The sequence below is a fragment of the Toxotes jaculatrix genome, chromosome 7, assembly GCF_017976425.1.
Source record: "Toxotes jaculatrix isolate fToxJac2 chromosome 7, fToxJac2.pri, whole genome shotgun sequence".
Lineage (NCBI taxonomy): Eukaryota > Metazoa > Chordata > Actinopteri > Toxotidae > Toxotes > Toxotes jaculatrix.
This window is the reverse complement of record NC_054400.1, coordinates 811,322-834,894: the sequence shown is the minus strand read 5'-3', so window position 1 is coordinate 834,894 and position 23,573 is coordinate 811,322. Positions and strand designations below refer to the sequence as shown.

General features: G+C 47.2%; 2 protein-coding genes across 2 annotated transcripts in view; one reads left to right on the top strand and one right to left on the bottom strand.

The window, feature by feature from the left end:
- The window catches only part of spinb (spindlin b), a 10,076-nt gene extending 1,670 nt beyond the window's left edge, over positions 1–8,406 (bottom strand). The window contains exons 1-7 of the mRNA XM_041041691.1: positions 8,293–8,406; positions 4,039–4,393; positions 3,620–3,668; positions 3,229–3,323; positions 2,793–2,948; positions 2,311–2,544; positions 1–2,152 (exon numbers count right to left, since the gene is read on the bottom strand). The exon at positions 1–2,152 is cut by the window's left edge and continues 1,670 nt beyond it. Of these exons, the coding sequence (XP_040897625.1) occupies positions 1,953–2,152; positions 2,311–2,544; positions 2,793–2,948; positions 3,229–3,323; positions 3,620–3,668; positions 4,039–4,090 (786 nt within the window). The 5' untranslated portion in view covers positions 4,091–4,393; positions 8,293–8,406 and the 3' untranslated portion in view covers positions 1–1,952. The remainder of the gene's footprint in view (positions 2,153–2,310; positions 2,545–2,792; positions 2,949–3,228; positions 3,324–3,619; positions 3,669–4,038; positions 4,394–8,292) is intronic.
- A 665-nt stretch (positions 8,407–9,071) lies between these two features.
- On the top strand, positions 9,072–23,499 carry mfsd14bb (major facilitator superfamily domain containing 14Bb). Its single transcript, XM_041041675.1, has 12 exons — positions 9,072–9,741; positions 11,987–12,079; positions 13,036–13,098; positions 13,588–13,715; positions 15,450–15,564; positions 16,088–16,306; positions 17,037–17,150; positions 17,683–17,754; positions 18,428–18,540; positions 18,710–18,807; positions 18,897–19,039; positions 19,980–23,499. The coding sequence occupies exons 1-12, from the start codon at positions 9,685–9,687 to the stop codon at positions 20,208–20,210; spliced, it is 1,446 nt and encodes a 481-aa protein (XP_040897609.1). The 5' UTR covers positions 9,072–9,684; the 3' UTR covers positions 20,211–23,499.
- Positions 23,500–23,573: the final 74 nt, after the last annotated feature.

The following is a 23,573-nucleotide window of genomic DNA, read 5'->3' as shown; positions in this document are numbered from 1 at the left end:
TTTGGTTTCATTCAACTTCAGGATGAAGGCCGTTAAAGGAACATTCCAACATGGAGGTCTGCTGATGAGACGGACGTCCACCCCCCTGAGTCCAGTCTCACAGGTAAACCCCAGGTTCTGAACAGGCTGTAATGCAGCTGTGATCACATCTAACTGTTTATTCATGGATTTATTGTGTTAGAAACAGTTTTGAACAATTGCGTTTGCAGCCACAGAAGAAGGAAACCACAGAAGTCTGACGTCATAAGAGAAAGATGCAGTGAAACCCAGTAAACCTGCACTGAACATCTGGAACACATGTTTTTACTGCTCTCATTCTCTGTGTTCTGGGCTCGTATGTGACCTTTGAATAACCTGCTCTTTACTCACTGTTTTCATTCTAATGTTAAACACGATTTCCCAGAATACTGTTCTGTCTCTGATCCGGACCAGAACCCACGAAAGCTTCGTGAAACATATGCAATTTGTCAAAATAATTCTTCTTATCCTTCCTGCTTTCTTTTTGGCACGACTTTAAAAATATTGAATGGCGGCGTAAAACGTCAGCTGCAGTGTGAAGCTTTAAAAACCCTCATGTCGAAATCTGGGAACTGCTCAACAGAAAACAACCAATGAACACGCTCCGTTTAGATGATTCATAAAAAAAAAGAAGGGAACGTTTTACTTAAAAATAGCCTGTTAGCATCGTTAGTCTTCCTGCTAAAACTGGATCTGGGCGGGAACCTCGGAGACAAACGGTGGACAGGATGAGAACAGTTAAACACCAATGAGAACGTTTCTCTAGAAGCACGTGCGTTGGACACCTGAGCCTCCACGACTGCCTGACCTCAAGTCATTATGGGTAATGTAGGAATCCACACAGACAGGAAACAGACAAATGTTTAAAGAATGGAAAAGGAAAAGAGTCCGTGTCCTCTGGTATGTCCACAGTGTCCTTCACAGTTTTTCAATCAGAGTCTTTGTTTGTCTACAGGTGACCTGCAGGGGGGCGGGGTCAGTAAATAAATGCTCTGTGATTGGATATATGTTCCTCACATCCACTAACACCTTCAATAAATGCAGATGGAGACAGACGATGGTTCACACAGTCTGCGGGCCCCGGTCAACATTTCTGTCTTCCTGAAGTCCTGTCCCTTCATTAACCCCGCCAGACTCAGACCTGTACCCCGTCCTCACACAGGGGGGGAGGTCTCAAACAGTCTGACAGGGTTTCAGGAAAAGGGGGAGGATCTTTCTGTTGACTTGTATGTGTTCAGACCTGAATCTGAAACAAAGGACATTTTACTCAGGAGACCTTTAGTTGTGCCTGAGGGATCTCAGGATCGAGTCCTCACAGACCTCTGGATGTCTCAGGTTGTACAAGTCAAGTTTTCACACCCAGCCAGATTTATTGGTGCTGTATCAGCCACAGGTTGGATGGTCATCACCACAAAGTCGAACCTGCCGGTTCAGGTGTCAGTTATTCCACACGGCACCAGATCGTTGGTCGTCTTTGTGCCTCAGCAAATGTTTGAGCAAACGTCCTAAAAGAGTCTAAAGAAATCAGATGAAAAAGGTCAATGATAAATGACGTCTGAAGACGTGTCTCTGGGTCTGAAGACGTGTCTGTGGGTTTGAAGACATGTCTCTGGGTCTGAAGACGTGATGCTGGGTCTGGAGACGTGTCTCTGGGTCTGAAGACTTGTCTCTGGGTTTGAAGACGTGTCTCTGGGTTGTAGTTTCCTGTCTTAACGAAGGGGTTCTGCTTGTGGTTTTTCCTGATTTTAAGGCGTTCTGTAATAGAATGGATTCCATCTGTCTCCGGCGTCTCCACAGGTCGTGGTGAGTCTCCCGATGTTTTAAACCCTAGTTGTGGTTTTTCTTCACTGGGGGGTCCTTGATGGGCGTGTTTGGTGGATCTAGGCAGGACTTGGTAAGTCTTTCTATGGTGTCCTGCACCAGGTTTTCTGGTCTTAGGAGGTCTTGACCAGGTCGTAGACGTAGATGTGGAAGTCATCGTCGAACTTGATGAAGTATACAGAGGGTTTGGCCTCCACCTGGTGGATGACCATACCTGACCGCTTCCCACCGTCCTCTTTGGCGTACTCGACCTGTTTGCCCACCAGACTGTCGACCACCTCGCCGGGCTCCCGCTCCGCCGTCACACTGTCGTCTGCAGAGGGAGACGGAGGGAAACCGTTACTTTACAGAAGTTTTGTTTACTGTTTCCTTTCTTATTTTGAAAAGCCGACACATTAGGTATGAAAACACGAACCTTGAGTTTTACACAAGAGTCACAACAAATCAGAACACAGTCAAAGCTCCACTCACTGGAGTCGGGCATGATGCGGAGGTCTCCCTCTTTGTAGTCGTCCAGCAGCTGGTACATGTAGAGGACGGGGTCTTTCTCGTAGGTGATGTAGAACCAGGAGGTCATGATCGGAGCCCGGGCCAGAACCATCCCCCTCCACTCCTCCTTCGGTCCGTCCTCCGTCTCGAACATGTGCTCCACGGCTTTCCCGATCATCGTCTCCGCCAGCAGCGAGTCGCTCACACGGGCCGGAGCTGGACCAACCACAAGTAAACCCCTTATCAGATCCACAGGTTTAGATTTTGACATATGTAAATAACATGTCTGCAGAGACACATGCAGCTAAGTGATCAGAATCTAATGGACCAGTTCTCTCAAACATTTGTTTCTGGTTTGACTAAAAGACGTGTAAGTGCTGGATCTTCCTGAGTCCACGTATTTTAATCAGAATGGAACCAGCTGTTCATCCCTGTGTCCCTCTGTGGTTTGTGTCCTTCCTCACCCACTCTGTCCGGCAGCACCTCCAGCCCCACCACCCGCTCATCGCTGTACAGCTCCAGGCCGTAGATGCAGTCAAAGCCGTCGTATTTGATCAGGTAGAGGGAGGGGTTCACGGGGACCTGGTCCAGGACCGTCCCCTTCCATTGAGACGACTTACCTGAGAGGAAGCAGAGGAGCAAACATGCTCAGATTTATCAGCAACACGGGAAAGAAAAGGAGGTTTTCTGCTTCATGGACGTGTCCGAACAAACACCGTGTCCCCGATCGAATAAAAAATGTTTTCTGAACAATTTAAGAGCCTGAACGTCTGATCAGACGTTTGACTGTCGAGTACGAACTCCAACACGTTCTCAAAGTTTAGCCTGGATTTTTTTTTCCTGAAGGAAACTCTTCTCATAGCGTTTGTCAAACACGTGCAGGTGCTGTAGGTAACTTACTGCCCTCCTTCCAGATGTGCTGGATCCTGCAGCCCACTATGTTCCTTCTGGGCTGAGCCAGAGTCTTACTGGGACCAACACTGGTCCTCTGTTTCCTGCAGGGAGAGGAAGAACGAAAAGAGGAGGGAGAAGGTGACGATGGAGAGGAGGAGACAAAATGAAGAGATGCAATGAGAACACAAAGAGTCAAATCAAAGAGAAGAGGAGGAAAGAAAAGAGGGAGAGAAACAAGTTTGATGGAAGAGTGAAAAAAAAACAGCAGAGACAAAAGAAGACAAAATCCAAAAATTATGAAACAAAGAAAAGAAAAAGACAAACAGGAGGAAGAAGAGAATAAAGGTAAGAGACAGAGGAGCCCCACCCACAGCTCAGAATGTGGCTCTGATCTTACTTGTGCGAGTTCTTTTTCTTCATCATGTTTGCAGAGACGCCTGAATGTCCTGAAACACAAACACACACATTCAGCATCTCACACACCTATTGCACTGAGGTGGTGCGTTCAAGGACGCTCTCTCAGCTGAGGTCAGGGGGTCATCATCACTTCATCGGCCTCTATGTTCCATCTGTGTTTGCTTCTGGGTTTGAAAACTTCTTTATGATTCTTTGAGTCAAAAAAACACTACAATACCCATGAGCCTCTGCTTCAGAATATCTATCTGAATCTATCTATCAGAACATGAAGCTCTGTGACTGGATGTTTGTTGGTGCAATGCATCCTGGGAGTGTCACACTTGTCCTCAGCTCTGGGAGAACTCTTCTGTTTCTGTCTCAAACTGTGTGTTTCAGTGTGTGACGTCTTCAGTCTCTCACCTCCGTCTGCTCGGGGCCGCGGGGCCGCTGGGCTCTTGAATGGGGTCTTCATTCATCCACCTGTACAGGGCAGCCAGCCAGGCTGCCGGTCTGGGCTAAATGCTGGGAGGCTGGCAGTGTGACACCAGGCCTGGGTGGTTGTGTGTGTGTGTGTGAGTGAGAGGGGGTGAGGATGGAAGGATAGGGCAGGGGGGAGGAGGGTAGGGAAAGGAGGGAGGAGGTGGTGGGAAAGAAGGAGCACCAGGAATTAGGCCGGGCCCTGGACACGCTGCATGCAGGCCGGGTCCAGACTAACACCTGGAGCCTGAGGCGACGTCTCAGCCGATGGACTCGATGAGGAAACGGCGTGTTGAGCCTGAGGAGGGAAACACACGTGATGGATAAACAGGTAACTCACCTGGCTGAGAACAGGTTCACTAACATGTTACCTTCATATGTATCAGAAAAACAGTTCATGGTTTCAGTGTTTTACAGCCTGGAATAAATCCTCCCTGAGAGCAGAGTCAAGCCGAGGAGCCGAGTAATAACATCACACAACAAACGCCACATATTTAATGAGCGAGTCCGCTCCACGCGGCTTTCCCTCCGAACAAGTCTGAACCGAACTCTGGTCAGAACCGGAACAAAGTCTCGTTTCGTCTCCTGCTGTGAACCCGAGCCGAGTCTCCTGTCGCTGCCAGTAACGAGGAGGAGGAGGACGGACGCCACGAACTCTGACGCTCCGCTGGTTTGATGTGTTCACGTGAGGAAGCTTCAGGCTCACGATGTTTTGTCCCTTCATGCTTCCCGTACATCAGCGTTGTTTCACACAAGGATGTGTTTTAATGATGGAACATAAGAACCAGCGGGCGACTGAAACGGATCAGTTATTATTATTTTAATTTGTCGATTCATTTGAGGATTATTTTCTCTGTTGAGTGATCGATCGTGTCTTGTATGTAACGCCCGCCCGTTACTTCTTCAGACGGTGAAATAAAAGCCACAGATAGAAAATCCTCCTAACGTCTGAGAAGCACGGTCACTTAGAAAACTGAATCCATTAACGGACTTTTACCAGGTCAGAAACACGTGACCTGAGTCCAGGTCAGAAACACGTGACCTGAGTCCAGGTCCAGCTCCGGCCTCCGGTTCTGAACATCTAGACTGTGAAATGTTCACGTCACTGTGGACTTTCAGAAAGTTTTCTCTCTCTGATTGTTTTACAGCTCAAATCATTTTAAAAAAATCTGATAAATCAATAATGAAAATAATCAGGAGGTGCGGCGCTGCACTGACGTTATGGATTAATCTGCAAAAACATGATTAATCGGTTAATCATATGAAACGTCAGAAACTTTATTTAGTTTGTTTAGTTGCAGTTTGTTTTTCTGTTGAAGCGTTAGGGTTATTGATTAATCAATTAATCAGTTTGGTTTATAAGAATATTGATTTCTGTAGAAAGTCTGAGGAGCTGGAACCAGAGAAATGATGAAAGTGACTTTCTGATCAACCGATTAATCGATTAATGGATCACAACAAATGATTTTAGTCCAGAACACGTCGGTGAATTCTGCTGAGCGCTGTCGTTAAAAATCATCATAAACTCGGAGTAAACTCCTCATTCTGTCAGTGTGACAGGTCACCGTCAGGTGACAGACCGTGTGAATAATAACTCTGTTTGGAGCAGAAACACCAGCATGTCAGTAAAAATCAGGATAAACTTTAATCCAACAGGCAGCAGAGGGAAAAATCCACTGATAACCAGAGAAATACTTCTGTCTGACAAGGTCACAGACGCAACAACAGCACAGCCACGCAGCCGAGGCTGCTGGGAAACGGAGGAAATGATATTGACAGGACGGTTTTCCCTCTGAGACACACAGAAGCACTATCACACCTGATCCTTACGCCTGCATCGCGATGAGATCACAGATAAACAAAGGAGAGTTCTGAAAAGCTGCAGGTTGCACAACAACAACCACAACTGCAACACAAACCACAGACCGACTGCTGCTGCTGCTGCAGGAGCTGATCCGAAACATGCTGCGCTGCAGTAACACTACACCACAGCAGCACAGGCTCCAATCAGACCAGGATCAGACCAGGTTCAGACCAGAATCAGACCAGGATCAGACCAGGATCAGACCAGGTTCAGACCAGGTTCCAGCAGACTGAGACCAGAGAGGAGACGATTAAAGCCAGAGACACAGCAGGAGGTGAAGATCTGACGCCAGGGATTAAAGCTAAAGATCTGAGGCGGTGAAGCTGATTGTTAAAGGACCTGACATGATGGAGGGAGGAAGATCTGCTCCTCTCAGCATCATCACATTAACACTGGAGTGGAGCCGGGTATCGAACCGTGAGACAGACACACACCCAACATGGAGAACCGCCACGACGAGCTGAAACGATCCCTCTATTTACAGCTGGTGAACAGAACATCCTGTCAATCAATTCATTATTTAGGACAAGAGCTGAAATGATCAGTCTGCTAATCAATGAATCAATCACCTGAGAACAGATCAGCAACTGTTCTGATAATCGATTCACCTTTCAGTCATTTTCTCAAGTAAAAAAAAAAAAAAAAAAGTCAGCTGGTTCCAGGTTCGTGCTGAACATCACTGATTCATTAACTAAGAAAATAATCAGCTGATTAATCAATGATGAAAATCATCACAGTTCCATTTCAGCCGTTCTCTGCTTCCTGTTTCTTCAATCTAAATTATTGATCGATTATCAGAATAGTTGCAGATTTTTTTCAGCAGTGGTGGAAACGACGTACATTCACTCCATCGACACATGTGTGCAGCTTTTCACGTATTTTCATGTTATGGTGTGACAGACAAACACGTAACGAAACGATGGCTGATGAGTTTCAACAACAAGCTCAGGTTTGTTTGGCTCGGTCATTAAACGCACCGTGACCCTGCGCCTCCTCAGCAGTGACCCAGGAAGCCACTGAAGATTATGTTCATCATCACTTCATCTGCCACACAATCTACAGCAGCCTGTCAGTTCATCTGAATATAGAACATACTGGAAAGACCTGAGAGGACAATGTGATGTTTTATTATTTCATCTGAGCCAAAGATCCTGGTTTAAGTTCAGTTAATCTTCTACTGATCCAGAACCTCGATGGCTGATTTGGTGCAGGTTGTTGTCGGGGTCGTGTGTGTGTGTGTGTGTGTGTGTGTGTGTGTGTGTGTGTGTGTGTCACTGACTGTTTTTGCTCTGTCTTCTCTGGGACATTGAAGCTTTACTCTGCTCTAATGATTCGTGGCAGCTGATTTTCTGTTGATCCACTTCCTGATGAATCGACTCATTAGCAGCCAAACTCCACTTAACATCCAAATTACATTTCATTCAGCGTGCGGCTGCTGCTGACGGTTGTTTGCAGTAGAAGATAATCTTCTGATTTTGTTTCCCATTAATCCATCGACAGTTTCGTCAGTGAACCAGTCATCCCAGTTTCCTTCCAATGTGTCGCTGTGTCCGACCAACAGCCTAAAGCCCAAAGAGATTCACTTTACTGTATACAAATACAAATACTTTGCTTGCACTAGTTAAATTTCAGACTGACACTTCTGTCAGCATGTCCCAGTGGCCAATCAGAAATAACACGTCTATCTGAGGCGTAAAAACCTCACACAGGATCCGAGGTTTGGAACAACAGCTCCACGCAAACATGTCAGAGGTGACATAAAAACTTTTTCAGTAAAGTCCAGTCAGAGCGAGACCCGCAGATCCTGATTCCACCCAACACCTGACGCCTCAGCGTCACACAAACACACAGGCAGCATCATCAGCATCTGCCCCATCCGGTCATCAGCTCACCTGAGTTTACCTGACAGCACACACACACACACACAGTGAACATCACTTTACAATGAGCGCAGGCCTGACTCGTGTGTTGCGGTGATGAGTTGCTGGTTGTTTTGGTTGATGATGAAGATGATGAAGATGACCAGCCAGAGGTCACAGTTTTCCCTCCTCACTAAATGACCCCCACACACCCCGCCCCGCTGCTTACTCTACCAAATACTCGAACATCAGCACAGGTAACTGGCGCACAGCCCGCAGGCGGCAGCCATATTGCGCCAGTATTTACAAAACCCGCATCGGTGCAAAAAAGGCGCAAGCGAACAAAGGGAGAGGGGAGGTCTGTTAGCTGAAAAACACTGGCGCTAAGCTAACTGCTTTGCGGCAAACCGTCGAAGCGGACACACGGGCCGTTTACCGGGCGGGTCGGCGGCGCCGGAGGCCGCAGTTTCTTACCGATATAGCAATCAGTGTCGCCGCATAATCCCGATCAACCGCCGTGGCTCCAAATTGATCCGCTCTGCCTCCGCTTGGTTATCCGCTGCGTCAAGTTAACTGCGGCAAGATGGGGGGCGGGCGGAAACAAGGCAGATCGCCCTTCAAAATAAAAGCACGAACACTGATGCAATGCGAATTTTTCCTTTAAAAATGTTTGGCGTTCTACGAAACAACTAAACACCCGACCCCTGTGTGAGTGGCATACACGAACTTATGATAGACACAGATATTCAGAAGAGCAGCAAAAGACGGCTCTCTGTACAGGATGGACAGATTTGCAGTAGATGTGTGTACAGAAAAGAGCAACCCAGCAGAACCTAACGATATAACGTTATAGGTAAATTACTACAACACATTATGTTTACTTTTAGAGAAGTAGGGCGTTGATTTTGGTAATGATAATTCAGTTACTTGAAAAAAAAACTATTATACTCTTATTCATTCATAACTGATTTTAAAGTAGAATTCTTATTCAAATCATCAAACAGGCTTTTATTTTAAAAAGCTCTGGCCGGATGTGTGGTGTTTTACGCTGGCTGTCTTGACGCTGGTTGTTGTGCAGGTTTGCATTGAAGCCAAAAATTCTTGCATTGCCGAGTCCCGCCTTTCTCCCTCTTGCGAAAAAGTGATCCGGAGAGTGTCGGCAGCGCGGTTTGCTGCTGGGTCTTCCTGCTAAATACTGAGACTCTCTGTTGACCTGTTTTTCTCACAGGCGGAGCCGCGACAGCAGAACCGTTTCAATACGAACGGTATCTGGCCTTTGTTTCGCGCTGAGACGATAAATACAACGACTCCGTGCAGCGCACACGGCGCCGAGTTAATAAAACACTCTCTGCATTGTAGTGCAGGCGGCGGCTCAGCAGGCGGCGCGTTTCAAAGATAAGGAACGACTGTCAACGCATGTGCTGATCCAGGGTCAGATCTGTTGGCTATCCATTGTGTAGTGGTGAGTTAAAGCTGAAAAAAAGCTGATCTGGGAGCAGCGCGGGGGGGAATGCGTTCGATTTGATTTCAGGGATAGCCTGTTAGGGCGGTGTTTATCACACGTAAATGATAATTGATGAACACGAGGAGACCGCGCCGCCCACCCGAGAGACCCTGGTTTCAAAAGCCAACCTGAAAATTTGTTAAATTACAATCAGAGCTGAGGAATTTAGGTAAAAACGAAAGCGAGCCCCCGCCACAGTTTACCGCTCCGGAGCCCGGCCGACTTTAGCCGAAGTTCATGATAGCGCAGCAGAAACGTAGCGATAATTCACTCAGCGGGACACCCTGGAAGAGACGGAGAAACCTCAGGACGATGCCGGCCAACACGGACCTGATGTGAAAATCGTTACGGCAAGATGTGAGATGAACCGGGAGAAAACAGTGACCGAGGCCAACGACATCATGTTGGTCCGGAGCTCGGTAAGTGGGGTGCTAGCTGGCTCGGTTAGCATTGTCGGCTAATGCTGTTCAGCACGGAAACGTCCATCTGAAACGCAGACGAACTGTTGGCGGCGGCCGGACTGTGATGAACAGACGCTTATAAAACAGCAAAGATGATAAGTTCCTTTCTTTGCCGTCGCTGGTCGTAGATTAAAGCTAGCAGGCTAATTCAGTGGGTTAGCTTAACCGAGGCAGTTCCGTGTTAGTTAGTTAACTTTAACTAGCTAGCTAGTCCTTTGGTCGGCCAGTTAGCTCACGTTTACTTTAGGTAAACCTCAGTTATTAACACTTAGTTAGTTTGACTCCTCTGTGTTTGGAGAGTAGAGGTGTAGGACTCGGATGTTACCTGGAGATAGTTTGTCAGTGGTGGAGGAAGAAGTCAGTACTCGCTAAAAGTACCAGTAGCACAGTATACATGTACTTAGTGACAAGTAAAGTCCTGCATTGACAGTGGTACTAAAGTTAAAGTATGTAAATATAATCAGGAAAATGCACCGGAAGTATCAAAGGTTTTCAATGCAGTTATATATCACTTCAATCGATTATTATGCATTAGTATGGATGCCCAGAACTTTATGTTCCCAGCTTCGCACATGTGGGGATGTAATGCTCTCCTTTGTCATATGTCATTATAAACTGAACATGTTTGGGTCGTGGACTGTTGATTGGACAGAACAAGACATGTGGAAATGTTAGCTTGGGCTGTGGGAAACCACGACAGTCATTTCCGACTCATCGATCGATTAACTGAGAAAATAATCTGTAGATTAATCAATAATTTAAGTAACCAGAAGTCGCAGCCTTTGAAATGATAAAAGATACAGATCACAAAGTCCTAAGTGACGTGTCCAAATGTCTCGTCTTGTCTCACCAACTGTCCAAAACTCAAAGATGTTTTGTTTTTTTGTTTGTTTGTTTTTTTGAGGCCAATAACTTACACTAAAATAAAATGGTGTCCAGTAAGTGTCGTGCCCATTACAGTATTTATGTAGTGATTTCAGACACAGACCCAAACCACATGGCCATGTCCCTACTGTCCTGTTTTTATGGACATTGTTCAGAAATACCAGAATAAACTTTTAACAGTAATTTGAGTTTTTTTTTTTTTTTTTTTGCAGTACATGATGCATATTATATGCATAATATATTATATTATTTCTAATAATGTAATGAAATAATAGTGTGATAATATAAAAGTATTATTGTGTCATTTACTCCATGTGACTGCAGATCTGGTTTCCTGTTGCTTCTACATTTCTGATGCAGCGCGTGCAGGACTGATCGATTCATCGTTTACTGATCTAAATTGCGATCACGTGATCGCCAAAGCTGCGGCTTTTTGCAGTGCTCCTGACTGACCCAGGATCTGCTGTGTCAGCTATTTTACACATACCTGCCGTCTCCCTACCTGCCGAGCTCACCGGTCAGAAGCGGCGTGCTGCGCGTGCACAGGTCAGGCTAACGCAATCAGCGTCACCTGCTCCACCTGCTGCTTCATTAGTCAAACGGCTTCAGCTGGAGCAGAAGCGGAGTTACGGCGTTTAATCCCCAGTAAAAACAGCTCGTCGCTCATTTGGGAGCGTTTCGGCTCTGAGGCCGCAGACGAGCAGCAGAAACAGGTACTGTGCAAAACCTGTCGCGCTGAAGCTGCAACATCCAGCGGAGACACGAGCAGTTTATACCGACACCTGAAGAATCAGCACAGGTGTTTGCATGACGGAGAAGTTCCGGTGAGAAGTGTGAGAATGATGCTCAGACCCGAAGAAGCGAACAGACAGTTCCAGCGTGTTTTAGCAGCGTCGCTCCGGATGATCAGAGCAGCCGAACACACCGGGAGATTTTATTTAACTTTTTTTTTTTTTTTTTTTTACACAGTTAAGGATTTTTACAGTCAAAGATGGTTCTTTTAGTTCCTTTAGAATAATGGCTTTTAATGTTTTAATGGTATGATGCAGTGTTCTGTCCTACACAAATCGTTCGGCCCTGAGTGCATGTTAAAATGAGAACAGTGATAAAGTACCACACGTCTTCATCAAAATGAGAAGAAGCAGGGCAGAGGTCAAAGGTCAGAGGTACAGTCCTCAGGTATGAACAAATTGCTGGTGGAAGCTGTAATAAGAGGCAGCATTAGAAGTCATTAGTTTTTGTCAGGGTGCTCAGGAAGCGAGTTGATCCCCACAGATGAATAGTTAATGTCTCTGGCTCTCTTCTCTTCTCGCCGCAGCCCGTCCGAGGCCGAGCCAGAGTGACTCATGCGGTGGTGGTGATCTTCCTGGAGTTCTTCGCCTGGGGGCTGCTGACCACGCCCATGCTGACCGTGAGTAAACACGCACCGGACAGTCACATCAACACGCGTTGTTTTATTCAGTAAAAGTTCAGCCAGGTTCCCTTCGTTAGCAGTCAGCTGAGTGTCTGACGGTCCGTCACCTCAGGCCCGAACCACCAACCCAGATCAGTGGGTGATCCGGCTCTGTTCATGAACCTGAACTTCAGGGGATCACATCCAAACCTGTCAAACTGCAGACACAGCAAACAGTGCTGCTCAGCTTCAGGCTTCAGTGGAGAACAAATCTAACAGTTAAAGCAAAGTCAAACAAAGCCATGTCCTCAGCAGGAGACGGGTTGATCCAGTGTCTCTGCTGTGGACTCTGGTTTTACTGTTTTATAAGGTAATTCACTTGATGCATGATGGGAATAACTTTTGTGTTGTATTTTTAATCAATTGAATAAATTAACTGAAATGAATCCGTGAACAGTCATGGACATGCTTCTCTTGGACATGTCTCTGTGCTGGACACAGAGATGAAACTGAGGATGTTTTGCTTTAATGTCTCTCACCTGCCGTCCATCAGTTTGTTTCCAGGGTGAAATGAGCCTCATTAAACTGCTGTGACTGAACCGTGTGAAACCTCAGTCAGGGTGACAGTTTGTCCCGTCCTGTCCTTATCTGTCTGTCCTTCAGCAGCCAAACTCTGCAGGTCTGAGTGCTGATGTGTCGCAGTCTGTATCAATAGAAGCACAGTATGTTATATATGTGTAATAGACGTGTTAAGTAATGTCTGTACTGTACATCATAAGATCCTGTTTAACATGGTCCACAGTCATTTGTCGAGAGACGAGAAGTAAGAGACTGACAGACACGTGGACGCCTGAATTCTGACTTAAATAAATCAGAGTGCAGTGAAAATGTAAAGCTGTGTGTGTGTGTGTGTGTGTGTGTGTGCTTTCTAGAGCTGCAGCTCTGACCTGCTGCTGCTGCTGTTGTTGTTTCAGGTTCTCCATGAGACGTTTCCTCAGCACACCTTCCTGATGAACGGCCTGGTTCAGGGAGTGAAGGTAAGACCTTTCACAGCATCGACTTTAACATATAACTCTGAAGGACTCAGCCACACGTTCCAACAGGAGATGATAAATAATATAAACATTACACAAACAAGAATTAAAAATGAGACCAAATATTTCATAGACAGTAGAAGAAGAACAGCTGGTGGTGGCAAGATGTAAACGTGCATGAAGAAAATGGTCCCAGAGCTAACAGTTATTTTCATCATCAGATGATGTGCTAATTGTTTTCTCTGTTAACTGTTTGGTCTGTAAAACATCAGAAAACAGTGAAAAATGTCCATCACAGCTTCCTGAAGTACAAAGTCACCTGATCAGAGAACATTCCCAAAATAATTCAGCTCAGTAACCGTGAGAAGGAAAGCTGCAGACTGTCACGTTCGAGAACCTGGAACCAGCAGAGGTTTGAAGGTTTGGAAACCACTGGAATTAAAACAGTTAGTGTTTCATCTGGAGACTTTTCCTCTGTCTGTACCTGTGCAGGGTTTCCTGTCGTTCCTGTCAGCTCCTCTGATTGGGGCTCTGTCAGACATCTGGGGCAGGAAGTCCTTCCTCCTCATGACAGTCTTCTTCACCTGTGCCCCCATCCCCTTCATGAGGATCAGCCCCTGGTGAGACAGTAATTATCTGTGTGTGTGTGTGTATGTGTGTGCGCGCGTGCGTGCGTGTGTGTATGTATGTGCGTGCGTGCGTGTGTGTGTGAGAGGACATGTTCTCAAGCGAGAGACGCCTGTAGTCATCCGACCTTGCTTAATATCGGCCTGTGGTGCCAGTCACAGCTGTATGACTGTGGATATTGGCGGCTGTGTGAATGGAATCCTTTATGTTTGCACTGTTCAAACAAGGCACTTTTTAAATTTTGTTGTACTCAAATACAATGACAGTAAAGCATTCATTCATTCATTCATTCATTCATTCATTCAGAGGCCAGTTCCACATTTAGTTGACCTCTGAAGTTAGCAGAGGTAGTTGCTCCGTGCTTCCTCCACCACGGAGGTTAGGCTGCGTGTGAACCTGCGAGCAGCTGGTGATCCGGCTCCTGCTGTGAGACGTGGAGCAGGTGTAGCTGCTGTTACAGCTCATTGATCAGACGGCAGCCTCACTGTCCTGCTCCGTCACAGTTCTGCTGAAATCACTTTGTTCCTGGAACTAATTTAAACTGATCCTCTGACGTCTGATTGGATCTGGTTACAGTGCAAACTCTTCATTCATTCATTCATTCATTCATTCATTCCTGCTTCCTCTGTTGTGCTGGCAGGTGATGTGTCCCCTGTGTTGTAGTGTCTGTGGAGGCTGGCGTGTTTGTGAACATGGCTGCAGCTTCATCATTGATTAGCCTGTTGATTGTTTTTCTGAATTATGAATTTGAATAAAATGTCCATAAATAGTGAAAAATAGTCCTCGACTCCAACGTGGTGTCTTCAGATGTCTTTGTTTGTCCAGAACAGTCCAAAACCCACAGTATTCAGTGTGTACTTATATAAACAGGTGGTAGGGTGGAGGGTCTGCTGCAGCCTGCTGGAGTTTGACCCGTCACATGTTCATCATGTTGATCATGTGAGCAGCTGAGGATCAGCCTGCTCGCTGCAGAGCAGAGAACCAGAAACCAGCCGCAGCGTGGAAACACTTGACTCTCCCGATGGTCTAAAACCGTCCTGCTCTCCGTTACCGTTCATTGTTTCCTTCATGGAAGGTGCACGGAGCAGGTGCTGCGTGTATTTCTAAGAAATGTGCAGTGAAACGTGAGCAGAGGTGTTGAATATCCTGTTGTTTCCCTCTGAAGGCGCTGGGTTACACAGACACAGCACGTGAGATCCAGATCTCAGTTTGGATCAACTCTTTAAAAACACGCCTGTTTCATGTCAGCGTCTCAGTTCGTGGTTAAAGTTGATTTTCAGACTTTGAGGATGTTTGAAGCTGCCACACTTCAGGCTGCAGACTGTGCAGCAGCAGAGTGAGATCAGCTGATATCAGCTGTCTCCGCCTGAGATCAGTCACATGGTCTGTGAGCCACGTTTCCCAAACCAACAACCGAGTCTTTGTCACTTTAACTCGGACTCTACAGGAGCTCATAAGATGGCTGGAATTTTATTTTGATGTTTTACATAATGCAGATTTAAAGTGACAGTAGTTCCTCTGACCACTGAACACATGACTCAGCTCAGTCTCCCCACGTTCACAGCTTGTTTAAATATTTGTCCGTTTCCTTTTCATGGCAGTAACTTTTAGTTTTACCACGACACACGAGGTTTATTCTTCCTGCAGCTCAGTTCACCGAGTCGATGACATGAAACACCCATTTCACCCCCACCATCTGACCTGGTGTTTCCTGTCTGTGTGTGCAGGTGGTACTTTGCTCTGATCTCAGTCTCAGGGATCTTCGCTGTGACCTTCTCGGTGATCTTCGCCTACGTCGCCGATATTACGGAGGAACACGAGAGGAGCACCGCCTACGGCCTGGTAACTACAGCTTCACACAGCAGGGGGGCCAGACCTGCAGGAGCTGACTTAAGCTGTGTCACAGCACAGTTTAACAGATACACAATTCAAACACAAACACCTGAATGTTAAAAAGTCATGTTGACTTAATGGAGCAGCAGCGCCGGGCGTGTTCTTACTGTAATGTCATATTGTGTGAGTGAATAATGGAGAACCTGCTCTGTGCTCACTGAGCTTCCTGCCATTATAAAGAGATCTGCAGGGTCACAGGCAGGTCAGGAAGTGCAGAGAGTCTTTGAGCTACCTGTGTGGTTCATGTGGAGGCTCAGAGACCAGCAGACAGTAAACATGGTGCTAAAAGGTTTCTGAGCTGAGGAGGAAGTGCTCAGCATTATAATCATGTGACTGATGAAGGCTGCACACGGTTAGATGAGAGTCAGAGTGTCTGAGCTGCTGTTCTCATGTTCTCAGCAGCACTGAGGGAAATACCTGCAGAGAGAAGTGAGTTCTATTCATTGTGGGTAATGTTTCTGTGTCTCATCAGGTCTCAGCGACCTTCGCAGCCAGTTTGGTGACGAGCCCGGCCATCGGGGCCTACCTGTCGGCCAAGTATGGAGACAGCCTGGTGGTCCTGGTTGCCACGGTGATCGCCGTGGCCGACATCGCCTTTGTGTTTTTCGTCGTTCCCGAGTCGCTGCCGGACAAGATGAGGCTGACGTCCTGGGGCTTCCCCATCTCCTGGGAGCAGGCGGACCCCTTCGCTGTGAGTTCACAGAGAATAAAACGCCACAGTATAACAGCGTGAGGTCAGAGGTCAGAGGTCACACAAAGAATCCCCAGAAAAAAAAGACAGCGCTGACTCTGTTACAATCAGTACATAAACATTTAAGAACTGATCTCTAACATTATAACGCAGCTGTAATCAGATCTAAGTGTTTATTAATGTATTTGATAACAACTCAAGGAAGTAAAATGATTTATGGATGATGCTCAGCTACAGGTCACACACACCTACAGGTCACGCACACCTACAGGTCACGCACACCTACAGGTCACGCACACCTACAGGTCACGCACACCTACAGGTCACGCACACCTACAGGTCACGCACACCTACAGATCACGCACACCTACAGATCACGCACACCTACAGGTCACGCACACCTACAGGTCACGCACACCTACAGCTCACACACACCTACGGGTCACACACACCTACGGGTCACACACACCTACGGGTCACACACACCTACGGGTCACACACACCTACAGGTCACACACACCTGTGGGTGTTTAAGCCTGATAATCTGTGAGGAAGCTGCTAAAACCAGAGCAGCTGAATGGAAGGAACTGACTCTGCCAGGATCACAGGCTGAGCTCCCATCAGGGCCGCACTGTGTCTGCCACATGTCAGCTGATTGATTGATTGATTGATTGATTGACAGTTGTGTGGATGAGTTGTACTGACAGCTGATTGTGTTTTGTGTGTTCAGTCTCTGCGTCGTGTGGGCAAAGACACCACGGTGCTGCTGATCTGCGTCACAGTGTTCCTGTCCTACCTGCCTGAGGCCGGACAGTACTCCAGCTTCTTCCTCTACCTGAGACAGGTAACGCACACACAGACACACACACAGACACACTTCCTTTGGTATTTGCTGTAGCACCTGTGGTGGAAATCTGAAATAAAGATTGTAGATGCAGATTTTTCTCTGAGTATTTTATAATAAATGAACAAACCTTTGCAAAGGGGTCAGAACACCACACCTCCTGAATACAGCTTTACACTGCATGAGTGTAAGGTGCAGGATGAGGCTGGCACAGGTGTGTACACAGGCTGTGGCTACATTTCACACCAGGTTTCCACTCTACAAAGCATTTTCCCAAACACGGCCTGTAAGTGCTGGATGTGGAAACAAGCAGCGGTTTGTTAAGCTGACGACGTGTGTGGTGGAACAGAAACATGTTGCTTCACATGTAATGAAAACAAGATCTCAGTTTCTAAAAGCTGTTTCAGAGTCAGCACCATGTAAATGCTCGGTGTGTTCTGCTGTGAGGACGCCGTGTCGATTCATTCTGAAGCAGCAGTCGTTTTGTTCTGTGATCATCACCAGCAGCTCCTCAGCTGTCTCTGTGTTTCAGGTGATCGAGTTTTCTCACGCATCCATCGCTGCCTTCATCGCCATGGTGGGAATCCTCTCCATCGTCGCTCAGGTACAGAAGCAGCCAGCTGACACCGTGTTGGGGGATTTGTTGGAGCGGTTAGGAGAAGTTAACATAAAATGGGAATCGTGGTGATGATATGTTCTCATCCTCAAATCGGGGTCACGCTCCTAAAAAGGTTCAGAAGCTCAGTGTCACAGAATCTGGCCTGCAGAGTCTGACTGAACAGCTGTCTGACTGAACAGCTGTCTGACTGAACTTCTGTCTGACTGAACTTCTGTCTGACTGAACAGCTGTCTGACTGAACAGCTGTCTGACTGAACAGCTGTCTGACTGAACAGCTGTCTGACTGAACTTCTGTCTGACTGAACTTCTGTCTGACTGAACAGCTGTCTGACTGAACAGCTGTCTGACTGAACAGCTGTCTGACTGAACAGCTGTCTGACTGAACTTCTGTCTGACTGAACTTCTGTCTGACTGAACAGCTGTTGAAATGTTTAGGACAGAATCTTGTTCTGTTGGTGGACATTGATGATCAGAGTATGATGGATGAAGACGTGTTCAGCTGTGTGACAGTGTGGTGTAAAATCAGTCAGGTGTTACAGTCCCCCTCTGTCTAACACTGAGAATAAGATGTTACTGAGTTTGTGGCTTTTGTATTCATTCACCATACATTAGTTCCATAATGTGTCTCCGTCTCTGTGTCTCCGTCTCTGTCTCTCAGACTCTGCTCCTCAGTGTGTTAATGAGGACCATTGGTAATAAGAACACGGTTCTTCTGGGTCTGGGCTTTCAGCTCCTCCAGCTGGCCTGGTACGGCTTCGGCTCTGAGCCTTGGTGAGTCCTGTCACTGACTGTGTTGTCACCAATATCAGTTTATTATGTTTTCTGTCCTATGAAATTATTACCTGCCTGTCGCTCATTCATATATTTAAAGTTGTGTATGTTAATATCCAAGTTATTGATACTTCAGTATGTTAATATTCAGCTTATTGATCCGTTTCAGGATGATGTGGGCGGCAGGAACAGTAGCAGCCATGTCCTCCATCACCTTCCCAGCAGTCTCTGCTCTGGTGTCACACAGTGCATCGCCTGAGCAGCAAGGTAATCACACCTGACTGACTGACGTAGGGCAGGTGAAAGAAAGACCAGAGGAGGAAGAAGCTCATAACCTGCTGTGTGTCTGTGCTCAGGTGTGGCTCAGGGGATGATCACAGGCATCAGAGGGCTGTGTAACGGTTTGGGTCCAGCTCTCTACGGCTTCATCTTCTTCCTCTTCAATGTGGAGCTGAACGACATGGAGCCGGTGGCAGGAAGATCCACACACAACACAGAGGTACACACACACACACACACACACACACACACACACACACACACACACACACACACACACACACACACACACACACACACACACACACACACAGAGACAGAACACAGAACACAGAGGTACACACACACAGAACACAGAGGTACACACACACAGAACACACACACAGAGAACACAGAGACACACACACAGAGAACACAGAGACACACACACAGAGAACACAGAGACACACACACACACACACAGAGACACACACACACACACACACACACACACAGAACACAGAGGTACACACACATCCCCTGCCAGAAAAATACCAACACACAGTTCACTTGACTCACACTTTTCCTAATACAGCTCCAGAGCAGTGTCCAGAGCGACGTGTATCCCACAATTCACCACTGCTGCGGCTCCAGTCGAGTGGAAGCTGGAATTTTTGCATTAGATTTGGGGAAAAGCTTCAGGTTCTACTTTATCAAAGTGGGATAAGATTAAAGATTCAAACTGTGACGACCTGTTTGAAATCCAGATTTACAAAAGAACAGCAGGTGTTTGAAGAAGTTTGTCCTCTGGTCCAGCAGAGGACGCTCTTTACGTTCACTGTCGGTAAACTAAGGTAAAACTGGAGGAGGGCGGTCTCCATCAGAGTGGAGGTGTTTTGGGTTCTTCACCGCAGACGGTGAAACGACCAAAGGTGAGGCTGATTGTTGACTCACTCACCTGCTGCTGTAACCCAGGTGAAGCCAGGTGAGAACAGGCTTCTCCACAGTCATCGTCAGGACGTAAAGCAGCGGCTCCGGCCCCGACACGTGGACACAGTGGTGCAGTAGCTGTAATATTTAGAAAGCGACAGCTCAGGTTTTAGAATTGACTGATTTGTTTTGGATTTTTTTTTTGGGTCCAGTTTTCAAAATAAATGTTTATGTTTTACCTGTCTCTGCAGAAGTCCGTCATCCCCGGTCCTCCCTTCCTGTTCGGAGCGTGCGCCGTCTTATTCGCTCTTCTCGTCGCCGTCTTCATCCCTGAGCATCACCAACTGGCCGACATCAAGACCTGCTCTGGCCGCAAGTCCAGCGGCGCTGCAGCTGCACACGCTCAGAATGTCGGCCCTCTGGCCACGCCCACCAGCGACACGGAGGACATCGAGCCGCTCCTACAGGACAGCAGCATGTGACTGACAGCTGGCCCGGCCAGTCGCAGTGCTAAAGCCTGAGCTGTTCTCTGCAAGTCCCGCCCCTTTCAAAAAAAAAACAAAAAACAACAGTGTCAGGTTTTATTTTTGTTATTGTTATTTTTTATTTCCTCAGATCCAGATCACAGAGTCCGGTAACGTTAGGCGGCAGCCACACTGACGAGCTGCGTGACACGTGACAGTTATTCCCTCTGATTCATTCTGGTGTGAGATCTGTCAGAACCAGCTGTGCTGTGTGTTTTCTCTGGTTCTGCTCGCTGCTGCGGCGCTGGGCTTCTCTGCTCGTCACCCAGAGCAGCTGTACGACTGAACACAGGCGGCTGAATCAGCTGAACCACACTTTAAACCAACTCTCCAACTCTCACCTGAACCACAGAGGACTCAGTGTCCCAACACGTCAGTCCTGTCTCTCTCAGAGCCGTCAGTGTGGCTGCCGCCTGAACGCTGCACGCTCAGTTTGCCTCCTCTCTGTGTTTATCTGCTGCACCATCCACCCGTCAGGTCCGCAGAGTTCAGCAGATCGAACGCTCCTCACTGTACAGGACCACGGGTGGAGGTGTGTTGAATTCACGGCACAGCCGAGGCCGATGTCCCAGAACTGCAGACTGTTGTTTTCAAACTGAAACTTTTCATCAGGACGGAGAAAGGTGGAGAGGACGGTGAGGTCAGAGCTGCTGTGGATTATGGGACGTCTGACTGACGGGAGAGGAAGTGGCCACCGGCAGGGGGCAGTGTGGGCCACAGATCTGTGATCTCCACCGGCCTCCCCAAACACGCTGTTTACACGCTGGATCTATTGGCAGCAAAGAAGAAGACTCGTGGATAACTGTAACTATGACGACAGCCACACTGAGCATGTGCAGGCTCCGACTGGCTGCGACACCACTGGGTGTTTCCGTGTCCAGTTATGATGACGTGTTTTTAGCTGCACCTGTACGGAGCCTGGGAGACGCAGGAAACACGGTTTGCTTGTTCGTGCCTCCTGGTTTAATCTTTCATTTTCCTAACTCCGGCTCTTGATTTCAGAATTCAGGCTCTTGTTTCTCAGTCTCATGATTTTAAAATCCCTCCTGCTGATTTAGTCGTTCAGGCTCCTGAAGTCGACGCTGGATTTAACACTGTATTATGTGTTTTGCCTTCCTGCCCTTACAGGGGCAGTAAGCCCTGTTGGTTTGGTGTGTGGTGCACGTCAGGCCGACGTTTCTCCAGAAGCAGGTGACATTTGCAGCATTTTCAGTGTTTGACACTGAATGAATCTGAAAGAAAACTCATCTTTGTGTAAACAGGCAGTTCCTGAAGTAAATCCTCCTCCTTCTCCTTCTCCTCCTCCTCCTCCTCCTCCTCCTCCTCCTCCTCCTCCTCCTCCTCATCATCATCAGATCCACACACAGTACAAGGCTAACGAGACGAAGCCTCAGTTACTGAATCGTTCACGCCAAACTTTTTTTCCTCTGACGCCTCCCAGACTCCGTTCACTCCCTTTTCTTCAGCATCAGATGGATCCACGTCTCCTCGTCTCTTCTTCATGTGTTTAAATACTTGAAGTGTGTTTATCCTTATTCTATCCATTGTTTTCAGGCAGTTTGATCTGAAAGTGCTCCTCCCACCCGCCTGCTGCTCCAGGTCAGGCAAATCAAGCGCTCCAAGTTCCTGATGTAGTTTGAACGTGTGTTCCAGTCCAGGCCCATGGGTCTGATCTTCATCTGTGCGCTCTCTTCTCCGCGTCTTTAGTTTGAGTTCAACTTTCAGAATCAGCAGGTTTTAAGAACCAAATTGTGCCATTTTTTTTTCTTTCTCTTTTTGTGACCGTTTCCTTCGTTGGCCAGTTTTTTTTTTAAGAGGTCAAACCACATTCCAGCAAAAGAAATCCACTGAAGCACAGGGATGAACAGTACAGGAGATCTGCAGCTGCTGAACCCAGTTCACAGTCTGAGGCTCCTCGGCTCGGGCCCGCGGCTCCTCGGCTCGGGTCGCGGCTCCTCGGCTCGGGTCGCGGCTCCTCGGCTCGGGCCGCGGATCCTCGGCTCGGCCCCGGCTCCTCGGCTCGGGTCGTGGGTCCGTTTCTGTTTGTGTGGATTAATTTAACAGGTTTTAGTTCAGGTGTGAACCTGTGGATGTTACATCAGATCTGTTACTGATTTTCTGTCTGTTACTTTAATACAGAGCTGGAATACATGCTGCATTCAAGTCCTGTCTGATGTGTGGGACATACAGGCGTCTGACTGGGGGACGCTGGCTGCTGTCTGACACCTGGTGGTGGGTGCAGGTGGTGTCATGTGACGTCAGCTCATGATTTCACGCTGTATTCAGTCGACATCCTGGTGTTTCTCCACCAGCTTCTCGTGAGCAAAGCGTTGATGTTGTCACAGCTACAGACACACCTGAGCGTCCTGAACATGAGGTAGATGATGGTGTGTAGCTTCATGAAGCACAATCGCGTTACGGCCACAGTGGGTTCGTCCTTGTCCTCCAGGCTTCATCGTCTGGGACATTTCTGTCTCATTCTGGGTTTTTAATCTCATGCTTGTCTCCTCCTCCAACTCCACAGAGGCTTTAATCCGTCTCTGAAGATGTCAAACCCACAGGATATTTTTCTACAGCCCGTCTCACTGAATGTCCCACTGTCCGCCACGTTGTTCTTAACTTTTGCCCTGATGTCCTGGTTCTGGTCTGTCTCTGGTCTGTCTCTGGTCTTTGTGTTGCTGCAGGAGGAGAGCAGTTTTTGTATTCTAAATGATGGTTTATCAGAAAGCTCCGGATCAAATCAGCATTTTGATTTAGATGGAATTGAACTTTTTTTCTTTGAAACATTTCACACGACGCAGAGTGTTGAGTGTCAGAGACTGAACTGATGTGCATCAGACCGACTGATGGAGAACAGACGTGTTACTGAAGCTGTCGGATCATAAACCTGAACGTGTTATTTTAGCTGATGATATTTACTACAAGAGAAAAGTAACTGATGCAGTCAGACCTTTCAAACTCCTGCCCCCCCCACCCCCGTCCCACCCTCCACCACTCTGTCCCCCCTGGTCCCCACTGTCCCCCCATCCCCCTGTCCCTGATGCAGAACGTGCTGATTGCTGCACTTTAATTTCTCTGAACGTGTGCCTCTAATCATTCTCCATGTTCATATCTGTTTTTATATTTAAACAGACGCTGAATGACGTCCACGTGTTGTGCATTTGCTTTCTTTTATCTTATTAAGAGCATAATTTTGAATAATATCTATAATATTAATAGTAATAATAAAGACATGTATGGACTTTGACCTTTGGACTTACCTGTTTTTATTTGGTGTTGTTTACTGATTCTGATGGGAAAGAAAAAAAATTGATTTAAAAA